The sequence below is a fragment of the Schistocerca serialis genome, chromosome 3 (genome assembly GCF_023864345.2).
Source record: "Schistocerca serialis cubense isolate TAMUIC-IGC-003099 chromosome 3, iqSchSeri2.2, whole genome shotgun sequence".
NCBI lineage: Eukaryota > Metazoa > Arthropoda > Insecta > Orthoptera > Acrididae > Schistocerca > Schistocerca serialis.
In genome coordinates this window covers 126,336,677-126,351,105 of record NC_064640.1, presented here as the reverse complement: position 1 = coordinate 126,351,105, position 14,429 = coordinate 126,336,677, and the positions used below count along the sequence as shown (strand labels likewise).

General features: G+C 40.4%; 1 protein-coding gene across 6 annotated transcripts in view; it reads right to left on the bottom strand.

The window, feature by feature from the left end:
* Nucleotides 1-14,429, bottom strand: part of LOC126469819 (syndetin) — a 137,479-nt gene that overhangs the window by 52,640 nt on the left and 70,410 nt on the right. For all 6 annotated transcript variants that reach the window (XM_050097102.1, XM_050097105.1, XM_050097103.1 and 3 more), the window contains 3 exons: nucleotides 10,701-10,928; nucleotides 10,495-10,592; nucleotides 457-670 (listed from right to left, as the gene is read on the bottom strand). In XM_050097102.1, the coding sequence (XP_049953059.1) occupies nucleotides 457-670; nucleotides 10,495-10,592; nucleotides 10,701-10,928 (540 nt within the window). The remainder of the gene's footprint in view (nucleotides 1-456; nucleotides 671-10,494; nucleotides 10,593-10,700; nucleotides 10,929-14,429) is intronic.

Genomic DNA, 14,429 nt, shown 5'->3' with positions numbered 1-14,429 from the left:
GGAGTGCGGGAGGGGGGAGTGCGGGAGGGGGGAGTGCGGGAGGGGGGAGTGCGGGAGGGGGGAGTGCGGGAGGGGGGAGTGCGGGAGGGGGGAGTGCGGGAGGGGGGAGTGCGGGAGGGGGGAGTGTGGGGGGGTGTGGGAGAGGGGGGGGGGTGTGGGAGGGGGGAGTGTGGGGGGGGGTAGGGCGGGGGAGTGGGAGGGAGGGGGAGATGGAGGGAGGGAGAGAGATAAAAAAACCTCACTTAGTGACTAAGAATTTATAGAGCAATTCTGATTCAGAATTAGATCACATCATTTACCAACCTCCTGTTCTACAATTTGCAATATATAAGTAGTTTAGGAATGGCAACTTTTGTTCAACACATTTTTAACAACACTGCATACCTTTCTTAATGTGAAAGCCAAAGGTTTACATATAATCAAATGCGATATGTTCTGAATAAACTGAAAACATACCAGGTCAGCAGTGAAGAAGACAAAAACAGCATACATGTAGTATTCAAACAACTGAATCATTCCTGCAATGACGTCACTTGCAATACGTCGCAGTAGCTGACTCATTTGCAGATATTTTCCACAGTAACGCAGAACTGTTAATGTTGTAGTTGTGAGTACAGGGACTTTAAGAAAATCATGTTGCACCTGCTTCCTTACAAATGGTTTTGGATTTCTGCAAATGAAATAAAAATACAGACTCTTCAATACATATACGAAAGGGTGCTACATGAATCATAGTCAAGAACGAATCAAATTTTCACTGAACATAAACTTTTAGGAGCAACAACCACAGCTGTTAATAAAGTAAGCACATTTATACAATACTGAAAACTTCTGGGCGCAATACCTACAATGGAAGAGGCAAATTTAAACTCTCACCATATGGTTGAGGCAGTGAGCAGCAGATAAGCACACCAACAATACTGAACTGTTAAATAAGCTTGTTCACAAGCACGCACGCACGCGCGCGCCCACACACACACACACACACACACACACACACACACAGCTACCACAATCATGAGTGATTAACTTTATTCTTTCTATTGATTATCTGTAATAAAGCAGTATTCTGGGGCCTGGAACTGGAGTAGAGTCAAAATAAAATCTGTAAAATACCAGGTGTAGAAGTATGAAACCGGACTTTGGTTGCAATAATTACTTGTCTGTTGTCAAAACTGATAAACAATATTTTATTCAAAATAATCTTCATTGCTATTTATAAATTTCTCCTACCTTTCCGGCAGGCTATGGATGCCTCACCAAAGAAACAGTTCTTTTGAAGCGAACCAGCCAGCAAGCCATTTTCGTACATTTTCATATGAATTTAAGAGTTGTTCAGCAAGAGGACGTCCCACTGATGCAAATAGACGATAATCGGATGGAGCCAAGTCTGGAGAATAAGCCGTATACCCTAGTATTTCCCAATTGAACACCTCGATCGTTTCCCTAACCCGTTTTGCTTCTTGTGATGGGGTGTTATCATGGAGCAATATGATTTTGTGTAGCCTTTTTCCATATTTCAGTCGTTTTTCACATGATGCTCAATTAAAATCAATCATTGCTGTTGGTAGTGATCAGTGTTAATGGTTTCACCAGGTATGGCAGCTCATAACAGATGACACTCTTCTGATCCCGCCAAACACACTGCATTGTCTTCTTTCCAAAGCGATTTGGTCTTGCAGCGGATGACGATGGTTTGTCTGGATTCACCCATGATTTACAACGCTTAGGATCCATTTTTCATCACCTGTCATTATTCAATGGAGAAATGACTTTCTTCAGTGTTAATGATTTCACCAGGTTTTGGCAGCTCATAACAGATGACACTCTTCTGATCCCACCAAACACACTGCATTGTCGGGATTCACCCATGATTTACAATGCTTAGGATCCATTTTTCATCACCTGTCATTATTCGATGGAGAAATGACTTTCTTTTGTATCTGGCAAGCAGCATTTCACCAGTGGTCTTTCAATTTGCTTGCTGTCTTTCATTCAGCTCATGCAGAACCCATTTTCCCACTTTCTGCACCTGTCCCATAGCTTTCAACTTAAGATAAATGGCTTTCTGTATCACATTCAATTGTTCAATAAGTTTCTGTCGATTTTATCATTTTCATCCAAGAAGGCCTGCAATTTGCTGTCTCTGAACTTTTTCGGTGGTTTCCCACGCTCATCGTTTCTCGCATCAAAATCATTTCTTTTGAATTTTTTGAACCGCTCGAAACACCATGTTTTCCCAAGAGCATGTTTGCCAAAAGCTTCGACAAGCATTCAATGTGATTCTGCAGCAGTTTTCTTCAAATGATAGAAAACCAATGCTGTCCGCAAATCGTAGTTCGTAGGCATACAACTCGACATGATTACAGGTTTCAAACAGATACCGATGTATGGTGGAACTTGGGTTACTGTGTGTTGACATTCGTCATCAGTCGCTGCAGGAAGCAGATGGCTCTGAAGATGTGGTTTCATGGGCCGTACACTGACAGCTAGCACCATCTACAGGGAAATTCCGGTTTCATACTTCTACACGTTGTAAATAAAAATTAGAATGGAAACTGTGATTACTAAAATACAGACAAAAGAAAAATTTTATTCTCTTTCTTGGCAAGCAGCTACAGAATTACTACGCAAGAAAACAATTTATCAAACTGGCACTGTGATGGCTTTGACATCAATAAAACATAATGTTCAGTAACAAGAGTCAAATATCAACTTTATCTACAGATCAGTTTTGCCTATATGGGTTTTTAAATTAGTTGGATTGTTTGGGGTTCATTTAAATGGATAAACTGGAAGACCATTCAGCCATACAATTCCTCACTTTGGATTGTTTAGCGAACAATGGTAATTCAGTGACCTAAAAGGGATAAATATCAAAAGATGTGTGCACTGATGGTGGAAAAAAAGTCTTTTACTGCACTTATATGATCACACAAGTAAACATTAATTAATTTAAGAGGTAAATGATGGGAGGTTTGTAGACCTTTTATGACTGGGTATGTAAAATCACCATGTTCCTTGACTCAAGGACACAAATTTAACGAATTATTCGATTTAACTGAAGTGTAGTTGGGTTGGTTGTACAATTGTCAAGTTTTGACAATCTGAACAGTTAGAAGTGGTAACAATATCTGTCAACAAGGCAAACACATGGTATAAGTAACTGAACAGGAACATTAATGAGGAGACAGATTTACGCCAGGTAAAGATGGGTTGTGAGGAGGTAGCACATAACGGAAAGAGAATCCTCAATTTGTGAAGTTCAACACAGCAACATTGTACCCGTAGTTCTAACACAAGAAGCTGTGTAGTGGTTATACATAAATTAGTATACACAGTAATTCACCTATGCTTCATCTCATATGTTTCGAGAACCATTTAAGATACTGTAATCCCATTTTCACCCATGTGAATTGTGAAAAAGTCCTCACTAAAGGAAGTATAGTCTCTGTTTTCATAGCTATATTAATTACAGAGATATTGGTATCAACAGTCCTTTTTTCAAATGGAATTATAGTAATTTCAGCAGCTATTATCGTATTTCTAAAAGAGACAAATTCAACAGTGTTTTACTCTTCCGAATCTGGTTACTGGTTTCGAACATTAAGATTTATACATTTTTAATTTGTAACTGAATGCTGTCTTATGCAAAAGCTTGTGGTTTCATACAAAAATAAGAAAATACGTCACATTGGATAAGGATAAAACTGCTGCACCACAAAAGGAGTCCACAGGAAAATGTAGCTTTTATTCTATTTGTCATTTAGGTGTACAGAGTGCTGTTTACTTTAAAAAAAGACATGTCTTTCACAAACCAAGACACGAAACATGAAAACAATAGTTCATGTTGTATACACAAAGGCATCCTGATAGACAGAGGCTAATAAGAATGACAATTCAGCACATATGCACAAAATTGTTATTGGAAGGGGGCTGGAGTTCTGTGCAGAGAGTAAAGAGCAGCCTGTACTGTGTGGAGCAAACAAAATATATGTTCTGCCAGCTGCTGCTTATAATCCACATGTAAATTCCAGAGAATCTGTGAACATATCCAGAGGAAGTCAAATCACCATCGTACACATTTTTAATGCAAACAGGTTTCATTCATTTCATCAGCAGATTAAGCAGTGGGATGGTAGGAGATGCAAAGAATTGTATCACTTGACTCCAATGCGATGCCTGGATAATAGTTTCTTTCTTCTAAGTGTTCTCTTTAACAATGAAGATACCATTACAAATCATGAAAATCTGAATGTAAGAAATATGTATTATTGGGCTGCTGAGAATTCATACCGGTTGATGCAGGCTGAACACATAAGAGGTAGTAGAATGTGAATGTTTGGTATGGGACTATTGGAGACTAGGTCATTGGTCCTTACTTTATTGAAGAAACCTTAATGGGTGACACAATTCCTTACTGGAGTGCTACTAGCTCTTCTAGAAGAAGTACCATCTGAAATATGTACATTTATGTGGTAGCAGTATGATGGGTGTCCAGTTCACTACTTGCTTGTGGCTAGGAAAGGACTCTGTCAGCTTTTTAACAGTTGCTGGATAGACATGAAGGTGTTATCAGTTGGCCTGAACATTCACCTGATCTGAGGTCAATGGACTTTTCTCTCTAGGGTAATGTCAAAGATAAAGTCTATGTACAAGTTCAGACAACCCAAGACTATTTAAAACATCACATTGTTGCAGCACGTGCAATGATATTGTTACAAAGAAGGAGGTGTAATTAGATGAATGACAAATACCAACTTCAATTAACAAAGGTTTATTCAGCACTTGCACATACAGGAGCATGGAGTGAACTGCCTCTGGCCAGAGCACATACAGTATACAGGGTGTTACAAAAAGGTACGGCCAAACTTTCAGGAAACACTCCTCACACACAAATAAAGAAAAGATGTTATGTGGACATGTGTCCGGATACGCTTAATTTCCATGTTAGACCTCATTTTAGTTTCGTCAGTATGTACTGTACTTCCTCGATTCACCGGCAGTTGGCCCAATTGAAGGAAGGTAATGTTGATTTCGGTGCTTGTGTTGACATGCGACTCATTGCTCTACAGTACTAGCATCAAGCACATCAGTACGTAGCATCAACAGGTTAGTGTTCATCACGAACGTCGTTTTCAGTCAGTGCAATGTTTACAAATGCGGAGTTGGCAGATGCCCATTTGATGTATGGATTAGCACGGGGCAATAGCCGTGGCGCGGTATGGTTGTATCGAGACTGATTTCCAAAACGAAGGTGTCTCGACAGGAAGACGTTTGAAGCAATTGATCGGCGTCTTAGGGAGCACGGAACATTCCAGCCTATGACTTGCGACTGGGGAAGACCTAGAACGACGAGGACACCTGCAATGGACGAGGCAATTCTTCGTGCAGTTGACGATAACCCTAATGTCAGCGTCAGAGAAGTTGCTGCTGTACAAGGTAACGTTGACCACGTCACTGTATGGAGAGTGCTACAGGAGAACCAGTTGTTTCTGTACCGTGTACAGCATGTGCAGGCACTATCAGCAGCTGATTGGCCTCCACGGGTACACTTCTGCGAATGGTTCATCCAACAATGTGTCAATCCTAGTTTCAGTGCAGATGTTCTCTTTACGGATGAGGCTTCATTCCAACGTGATCAAATTGTAAATTTTCACAATCAACATCTTAGATACCACATCATTTGCCTTCCAGTTGGCTTGTCACTCCAACCACAGGTCACCAAGTGTGATTAGTAGCAGTTTCCACTTCCGTGAATAGACTCGCTTAATTGCATCAAGATGGAGCACCTCATCAGCATGACATTAACTTCCACATAAGGCAGGAATCAGTTTCATGTTCAAAACAGATAACTCACTTATTGGATTTTGACATATTAAACACAACTGAATCTGTCTCTTTTAAAACTACAATACGAACAGCAGAAATCCCTACAGTACCATTTGAAAAGTGAAGTAAGTACTAATGATGATGATAATAATAATAATAATAATAATAATAATAATAAAATGGCCTGGTGAAAATATTTCAATTGGATGCCACTTTGGTGACAATCGCATCCCTAACCTGCCCCAGTTTTCCAAATGAGAAAAGGGGACTTACAGTTTAACATGGAATCCAATTGCCTACAATAGGCCCCATGTTACATCATGGGAAAAAAAGGCAGAGGCCTACCACAAATATGGGATTATGTATTCCCGACTAGGGCTATGCTCAGTGGAGAACCATCCAATGGAGGAACCATTTCACAAAATATCAGTCAGACGTTTAAAATTAGCTCTCACTCAATAAGCATCAACAAGTGTAATCCACTGTTTTTTATTAAGATTTCAATGTTGGCCCTTCCTTTTTACACATGGGCAATGGAAAAATAAGACAAATTCTGATATATTAATTAGTTAACAATTTCCTCACGCATTGGGACATGGCAATACTGTTACAAAGTAAAAAATGTGTTCTGAGTATTTCCAACCATTCAAGTATTTCATATTATACACTGAGGTGACAAAAGTCATGGGATAGTGATATGCATATATACAGATGGCAATAGTATTGTGTTCACAAGGTGTAAAAGGGTGTAAAAAGGTAGTGCATTTGCTGAGCTGTCATTTGTACACAAGTGATTCATGTGAAAAGGTTTACAAGGAGATTATGGCCATACGACGGGAATTAACAAACTTTGAATGTGGAATGGTAGTTGGAGCTAGATCCATGAGACATTGTATTTCAGAAATCATTGGGGAGTTCAATATTCAGAGATCCTCAGTGTCAAGAGTGTGCCAAAAATACTACATCTCAAGCGTTACTTCTCACCACAGACAATACAGTGGCCAATGTTCTTCACTTAACAACCGAGAACAGTGACATCCATGTAAAGTTGTAAATGCTAACATACAAGCAACATTGTGTGAAGTAACTGGAGAATATGGGTTATGGCAGCAGATGACACATGCACGTGCCTTTGCTAACAGCACAACATTGCATGCAGTGCCTATCCTGCACCCATCATCATATCAGTTGGACCCTAGATGGCTGGAAAACCATAGACTGGTCAGATTCCCGATTTCAGTTGGTAAGAGTTGATGGTAGGGCTTGAGTGTGGCACAGACCCCCTGAAGCCATGGACCCAGGTTGTCAACAAGGCACTGTGCAAGCTGGTGGTGGCTCCATGACTGTGTTTACATGGAATGGACTGGATCCTCTGGTCCAACCGACCTGATCACTGACTGGAAATGGTTATGTTCAGCTACTTCGACACCCTCTGCAACCATTCGTGGACTTCAGGCCTCCAGATAATGATGGAATTTTTATTGATGACAGTGCACTATTTCACCAGGCCACACCTGTCAGCGACTGGTTTAAGAACATTGTGGACAATTCGAGCGAATGATTTGACCATCCAGACTGCACGACATGAAACCCATCGAATATTTATGGGACATTATCAAGAGGTTAGTTCATGCAAAAAATCCTGCACTGGCAACACTTTCATACGAGGTGCATTCAAGTTCTAAGGCCTCTGATTTTTTTTCTAATTAACTACTCACCCGAAATCGATGAAACTGGCGTTACTTCTCGACGTAATCGCCCTGCAGATGTACACATTTTTCACAACGCTGACGCCATGATTTCATGGCAGTGGCGAAGGCTTCTTTAGGAGTCTGTTTAGACCACTGGAAAATCGATGAGGCAATAGCAGCACGGCTGGTGAATGTGCGGCCACAGAGAGTGTCTTTCATTGTTGGAAAAAGCCAAAAGTCACTAGGAGCCAGGTCAGGTGAGTAGGGAGCATGAGGAATCACTTCAAAGTTGTTATCACGAAGAAACTGTTGCGTAACATCAGCTCGATGTGCGGGTGCATTGTCTTGGTGAAACAACACACGCGCAGCCCTTCCCGGACGTTTTTCTTGCAGTGCAGGAAGGAATTTGTTCTTCAAAACATTTTCGTAGGATGCACCTGTTACCGTAGTGCCCTTTGGAACGCAATGGGTAAGGATTATGCCCTCGCTGTCCCAGAACATGGACACCATCATTTTTTCAGCACTGGCGGTTACCCGAAATTTTTTTGGTGGCGGTGAATCTGTGTGCTACCATTGATCTGACTGGCGCTTTGTTTCTGGATTGAAAAATGGCATCCACGTCTCATCCATTGTCACAACCAACGAAAAGAAAGTCTCATTCATACTGTCGTTGCACGTCAACATTGCTTGGCAACATGCCACACGGGCATCCGTGTGGTCGTCCGTCAGCATTCATGGCACCCACCTGGATGACACTTTTCGCATTTTCAGGTTGTCATGCAGGATTGTGTGCAGAGAACCCACAGAGAACCCACAGAGAACCCACAGAAATGGAGGCGATCTGTTCAACAGTCATTCGGTGATCCCCCAAAATAATTCTCTCCACTTTCTCGATCGTGTCGTCAGACCGGCTTGTGCGAGCCCGAGGTTGTTTCAGTTTGTTGTCACACGATGTTCTGCCTTCATTAAACTGTTGCACCCACGAACGCACTTTCGACACATGCATAACTCCATCACCATATGTCTCCTTCAACTGTCAATGAATTTCAATTGGTTTCACACCACGCAAATTCAGAAAACGAATGATTACACGCTGTTCAAGTAAGGAAAACGTCGCCATTTTAAGTATTTAAAACAGTTCTCATTCTCGCCGCTGGCGGTAAAATTCCATCTGCCGTACGGTGCTGCCATCTCTGGGACGTATTGACAATGAACGTGGCCTCATTTTAAAACAATGCGCATGTTTCTATCTCTTTCCAGTCCGGAGAAAAAAAATCAGAGGCCTTAGAACTTGAATGCACCTCGTAATTGCGGATGACTATAGAGGCAGCAAGGCCAATTATTTCAGCAGGGGACTTCCAACGACTTGTTGACTCCATGCCATATCGAGTTGCTGTACTCCACCAGGCAAAAGGAGGTCCAACATTATATGAGGAGGCATCCCATGACTTTTGCCACCTCACTGTAATAGTCACCTTTATGATTTAGTGGTTAGGTGAGCTGATTACCAATCTGGAGGCTGTCGTTTACTTACCAGATGATGACGATATGGACTTTTAACACACAACATCTTATGTGGAACTAGAATAAGTGAGCAACTAGATTAAACAAGAAAAGTTTTAGAAGTAGAGAAATGTACCTTCTGTTTACCAGTTGTCTGGTAAACATCTGTGAAAGAGAGGAGAATGTTTCAAAGGCTAGCCTGAGCAGTAATTTTCTTCCATGCAGAGTTAGAAGCAGGATCTATTTCATATGGAGGGAGGGGGGGGGGGAGGGAGGGGGAGGGGGGGGGGGGACTGACAATTGAATCAAATCTGAGATTCATGCACAACTGAACAATTTAAGATTCTTCCTACAATTCATTAAGACTGAAAATATTACAATTTCTGCATCAATCACAATATTTTTAATTTCCATTACATTTTAATGGTTACAGCATCATCATCATCATTATTATTATCATCATAATCACCACCACCACCACCACCACCACACAAAATGCATCCTTTACGTAACTGTTCTTAGAGCAAAGCAGTAAGCAAGGTGGCCAGGAAGTTATTTTGTGCTTTTTTGTAATGGTGCAATAGACTTCTTTCACACGAAAGTCACAAAATAGACTTCTGGACACCTCAAAATACTACTGCAAGGAAACCCCAGTGCTATCCACAATGAACTTTTATGGAAAAGATGCCTTCCACCTGATAACAATGGTCTAACCGCCAAAACACATAGTAGAAATTAAAAACAGATAATTTGAAACCAAGGGCAACCACAGCTAAAATACTTACACATAGTTCACAGTTCTTTCAAGCAGTAAAATCCAGATGTTAAAATAGCTAAAAGCGATGAACATATAGCTGAATGAAAGCTCGTTAATCCACTATAGCTGTATTTGCTGAAGTCCTTGTATGCTCGCACTACTGGTTTCACTACATTTTTAGTTGCATCTTCTGGTGCATCTATTGCTGTTACATGTGGTTATTGCAGTTTACAATTGACAGGGTGTAATGGTCAATATGCATGTCATTGCACTAATATTCTCAAGATCATTTTGACATCTGGATTTTACTACTTGGAAGTTCTGTAAACTACGTAGAAATTAAAAAGCTTATGACTGCTACAGAAACTGTGATATTTTCATTTAGAGAGTAACAGTATTCACAGCGCAGTTCATAATGAATGAACTGGTTATTCATTCAATGTACTTTGACAAAACTTATTTAATCATTTTCTTCTCATTGGAGTCATTTTAACATAAAAACAAAACAAAAATAAAAGAAAGAAATTCTCAGCGTACCAGATAGAATATGGTTAGATTTGCACCTCACTCACCACAGTACAAATAATCTCTCATGGTTAAGGTCATTTTCAAAACTAACACAATTCAAGAGAACTAAAGACACGAAATCCACAAAGAAACCAAGATACTTTATAAATAGGTATTTATGAAGAGTTCATACAGAGAACTTACTTATTGTTATCACCCCCTCCTTCATCAACGAAGTCTTTCTTTACATCTTCTGGCACGTCGTCATCGCTTTCATCACTGTAGTCCACAGACATGCCATCCTAAATGTGATGTCCAAAATCATATATGATTTTCAAGTACATTTTTAACCATAGGAAATTAGACTGTAAGAAACCTTATTGTTAAAACTTATATAAAAAATGCATTACCCTTATATTGGCCAAGATGTCCTCCTCCTGTGACTCAACAGGTATAATATCAAATGGTGACCCTGATTCTGAGTAACGTAGAAAATAGCCTCCAGCAGTTGATGAGCTATCTTGTGAATGGGCACTACTGGTACTACAGTCAGGACTTGCTGTATGACTTGTGAGGTTCAGGCTGCTACCTTCATCAAATTTTATCCCTTTCAGAGCATTTCGCAATGATTTGAATTCCTAAAAAAATAAAAAATGGAATGTATGCCTAAACAACACACTGGTAAGCAAACAAACACATTAAAAATAAATAATTATTAGGCAAGCTAGTCTTCTTTTGCAATACACACATTTGAGTGAAACCATTATCAAAAGACAACCAGCTCAAAAATTTTCAGAAATATATAGTAGAAATAAGGAAATGGCTGTTTTAATGTAAAAATCTGTCAAAGTTCCAAATAAGTTATTGCATTATGTTATTCTTTCCACTGTGCTCAGAAACAGCTGACTGACATATGGCAAATGTAAAGGTGTGTAATAATTCTTGTCATGTAAAATCTATCTTGAAACAACAAAGCTGAAAAGAAAATGGAAGTTGAGCATGATGTGCCACAAAAAGAACTGATAATCATTTTCATCATAACTCTGTACACACCAATGATAATCTAAAACCAAAGTTGGATGAATGCAGAGCTAGAACTGTGCTCCACTCATAGACATGTGTGCAATAACCATCAGAAGCAGCAGTATCTAGTTTGAACAGTGTTTAGTTTAGTCATTTTTAAATGAAAATACGTGAACACTTCCTTTCTGTTTACTTGTGTTTAGTGGTTTTCATGAATTTCTTTGAGGTGCTTGTATAATATGTGAGCATAAGTGTACAGTGAGCTGACTTCGTTGAATAATTTCTCACTGCTTTGAGTGCTACTGTCACAAAATTCACTTTGAATTTTCGTCTGTTACAAACAGTAAATAGTGATGATCTCATTGCCTTTTCTAGTGAACTGGACTATCATATAGCTCTTGGGCTTCCAGGCAACTGAGTTTTTTGATATGTAGAATATTTCACTGAGTGTCACTACCATCATTATCTGGCCAATAGATCAGGGGAGTGACAATCACTGAAACAATACACCATTTCAATGAAGCCATGCGACTGGAAATCCAAGAACTTTGTATGAGCAAATACTCAGGTACCCTCCAGCCATAAACTAGCTACCAGTCAGTAGAAGCAACTAAACAATATAATGTGCTTAGGTTAGTCATTTTCTTACAGGCCTCGGGACAAAAGTGAACAGTAACTGTCTTTTTACCTGTGTTCAGTAGTATTTGTTAATTTTTTTTCTAAATGTTTGGCTACTGAGAAAGTGTTTTTGTCTAGTGCACTAAATAATAGTGTAGTTATAGCCAGGTTCAGCGCAGCAGCAGCGGTTTGAATGTAGCTAGCATCTGCTTGGGGTAGTAGTAAATTTCTTGTGTAGTTGAACATATGTAAAAATACACTGCTGACCATTAAACCGCAACACCATGAAGGCAGCATGCAACAAATGTAAAACTGATTAGATATGCAAATGATCAGCATTTCAGCGCAAATGCACAAAGTAGACATGATTAACACCATAAGGAAATGTTACACAGTGGATTTCTCATTCAGAAATGTTGCTTATTTGTGAGATCATTTTATGCTTCGCCTCAGAAGAAGAAACATCTACCAGCACATATCGAAATCTGACAGTGGCAAGATCACTGCCTACTCAGATTTCCTGTTATCCGATATTGCAGCCCATGTTGGTCAGAAACCCATGACTGTCATGCAATTATGAAACTAATGAGTTCAGGAAAACCATACTCAATACCATGCAAAATCTCAACAGCCCCGTGTGACAAACACTCAAGAGACCAGACATATTCGGCAGTTGGCCATGTAGGATTGTACTGTCTCATCACACACCATGAATGAGAAAATAGGCTTGTTTGCAGCAAGTCAAGTGTCCACACAGACAGTGTGATAACATATGAAACACCAAAAACTATCAGCATGGTGATCATTGTTATGACTTCCCTTGACATGGCAGTGGAGGGAAACGTGTCAACAGCTGTGTGCCCAGTGACAACATTAGACACAGAATTGGTAAACCATCATCTTTTCAGATGAGTCTTGGTTTTGCATCAGGTTCCGAAGAGAACAAGCATTGCCAGAACACATTAGTTGTCACAATATGGGCCCCACACTTGGCATCACGGTATAGGGTGCCACTGAATATGCAACATGACCACCTCTGGTTTGTGTAGCCAGTAATTTGATTGGCAGCCATTCCACTTCTGAGGTGCTATGCCCAGTAGCTGTACACTTCTGTATCTTCAGGGGCTTCACATTATATTTCAACAAGATAACGCAAAACCATATGTTCCCTGTACTGCCCTGATGTACCTCAATACGGAGGTTGTTTGACAACTGCTCTGGCCAGCAATTTCTCCCAACCATTCACCCAGAGAAAACGTCTGGTCACTGACTGCTGAGAGACTGGCACACCACCATTCATCAGCCACAACAATTGATGAACTCTGGAAAAGACCTGATGTAGCATGGAATGACATACCCTATGTCAATCAAGACAACTCCGACTATGTTCAGCTGGGTTAGAGTCATTGTTGCTGGCAGAGGTAGTAGATCTGTGTATTACATTCTGCTCTCATGATGTATACCCACAATAAGTAAAATTTTGTCATTTTCTATTTATCCTGGAGTTGCAGTTCTAATGGCCAGATGTGGAGATGGAGATTGCACCTGTTGTGTACAGATGAAAGGAGAGTTGGATACTGTCTGCAAGGAATTAGAAGCTGCATTAAGCATGGTCAGCAGACTTAAAGCTGGTGGGCCAGACTGCAGTGCTGCTGAGGTGCCTTTAGCTGTAGCTGAGGCACTTCTGATATCTCTAGCTTAACCTGGAATCCCTGATGTCACAGCATCTCCCTAAACAACCGTCTGTCTGGTTCACACTCACATGAGGGTGAATCACAAATTGTGATAGAGTCATGTATCTGAGGAAGAAAGGAAAATCTGGATACTTGCTACATGGTTGTCTGCTTACACCTTACAAACAGAGCTGAGGTCCTGCCCAAAGGTGATAGTACATATGAGGTAGAATGGTACATCTCAACTATTGCGACTGGGACCAATCTCCATGAAAGGTTGAAACACATGCAGATGATGGTTTTGCTAGTCATCAGGAGCTCTAAAATTAGGTACATGATGGAGTTCATCAGGGTTGTAATAGATAGGTTGAAAAGAAATGTCAGTGCCCACTCAGTATGTTTGCCAGTGATTCCTGCCCAACACGTGCAGGAGGCCCTACTGCTACTAAGTGCACTAGATGCAGCAGGTTGCAAATAACAGTTCATGCTGGCATGGATGATACCTGCTCCCTAGACTAACAGGCAACCATCTGTTCCTATAGGTATATGGTTGAATTAGTGGCGACAGCTAGCCTCACTCACAGGATGGAAGCTGATATAGAGTCTTTTGCAGACTCATTCCCAGAAACAATTGTGGTCCTCTGGTTTGGAGACAAATGGAGTGCAGACACAAGAGGCTCAGACAATTTTGTAATGTTATTGGATGCAGTTTCCTCAACATTCCCTAGGAGAAAGGGGAAGGGGGGCAATAGTGAGAGAGTTCAGAAATACAAAGAATTTCACGGTCAATAAATTGTAATGAAATAACATCGCATTAAAAATTGA